At 37.0% G+C, this 1,634-nt stretch overlaps 1 protein-coding gene across 1 annotated transcript; it reads right to left on the reverse strand.

Annotated features, from left to right (window-relative positions):
* Window positions 1–361: 361 nt before the first annotated feature.
* On the reverse strand, window positions 362–1,294 carry LOC311105782 (olfactory receptor 11A1-like; the record flags this gene model as incomplete). Its single annotated transcript, XM_084147984.1, has 1 exon — window positions 362–1,294. One exon carries the CDS (start codon window positions 1,292–1,294, stop codon window positions 362–364), a length of 933 nt encoding a protein of 310 aa, XP_084004110.1.
* Window positions 1,295–1,634: the final 340 nt, after the last annotated feature.

Consider the following 1,634-nt stretch of genomic DNA (forward strand, 5'->3'; position numbering starts at 1 on the left):
GACAGACGTTTTAGGAAGATGGGCAGGGACACAGCTGTCCTAACGTTAGGTGGCCAATAGACCAGAGGTGGCAGAATGGGTCGGGGTGTAGGGTCGTCCCAAAGATCCCACTTAGCATCTGTTTGAGCATAGCCTGAATGTAGGGAGGGTAGTTCCCTTTGATGCTCCGTAGTTATGCAGTTAATTAACATGACACAAAACATTCTCAGTTACAATACATAATAAACTTGCGACAATTGTTTAAGTAATCTTTGGGCTACAGAGAAATTATGCCAAAATGACACCTGTATTAGTACATTCAATGATAGCAACTATAAGAAACAAAACACATAATGAAATATTACAAAAATAAACAATCAGGTTATTTTTTAGAGTTAAGACCTAGTACCTTTTTACAAGCCTGCCTGATTTTAACCATCCGTACACCATACATAAAAGGATTGAAAAGTGGTGGACATACCAGAAAATAAACAAATAAAATAGTGCGAAGTATAGGTGGAATATGTGCAGTTTCATATCTGCCTTGTTGAATCAAAAATAAACAGCCAAAGAAGAAGTTCAGCAAAGAGGCTATATGTGGCGTACAAGTGTTAAATGCTTTCTGTTTCGTATCTTTTGAAGACTTTAAACATATTTGTAGAATTCTTACATATGAGTATATTGTAGGACATATAGTACAAGAAAAAGTCAGCAAAGTGCCAGCAAGACCCGCTATATTATTCAGTATAGTATTTGAACATGCAAGCTTGACTACGGAGTAGTTGTCACAATACGCTCTGTCTAGAACGTTACCACAAAATTGCAGTCGCAAAGTCAGGGAGATAATGATGGCGTTGATGAAAAAAGAATACACCCAGGACAGTAGAATTAAGCCACAAATTTTTTTAGGTGTCATAATATTGTTATATTCTAGAGGATAACAAATAGAAATATACCTGTCATAGGACATAACTGCTATATTACTAAATTCTGTTAGAACGTATGTGTACAACACATAAATCTGGAGACAACAATAAAGAAGGGAAATATCATGTGTGTCAGAGAGCAAGTTAAACATGAGAGCAGGAAACAAACCAGTGCTCCCATACAACTGATTAACAAACAAAGCACATAGAAACAGATACATGGGTTCATGAAGGCTTCTTTCAATGCAGATAACTCCAATAAGGAAAGCATTGGCAAGAATTATGACAAAATATAATACAGTTACTACAGCATAGTAGAAATACTTCAATTGTCCGATATCCCCGTATGCAGCAAGCCTAAAGACCTTGAAGTGAGTAGAGTTCTCCATGGTCCTGGGAGTTAGTAAAGATGTGCTGTCAATGTTTGAAGAAGAGGGGCAAATCCTCCTACTGTAGCTTACATATAAGTTAAAACAATGAAATCACAAAGAACAGACAACCTAAATTGATAATTCCTTGACTTGTTGATTCAGCTCCTCACTTGATTCTTATACTTGTGAGATTGAATAAAAAAACGCCTGCCATGGTGTGATATGCAAATGGTCACCATCACCTGGGGAAAATTAGATATTTTCAGCGTCAAGGAAACCCTATAGAGAAAAACAGATACCATTTTGTAACACAGGCCTTCCAGGGTGTTCAAAGTCTTTCTTAGAAAATCCCCCCAAA

This window comes from Coregonus lavaretus (assembly GCF_964263955.1).
Source record: "Coregonus lavaretus genome assembly, chromosome: 30".
In the NCBI taxonomy this organism is placed as follows: domain Eukaryota; kingdom Metazoa; phylum Chordata; class Actinopteri; order Salmoniformes; family Salmonidae; genus Coregonus; species Coregonus lavaretus.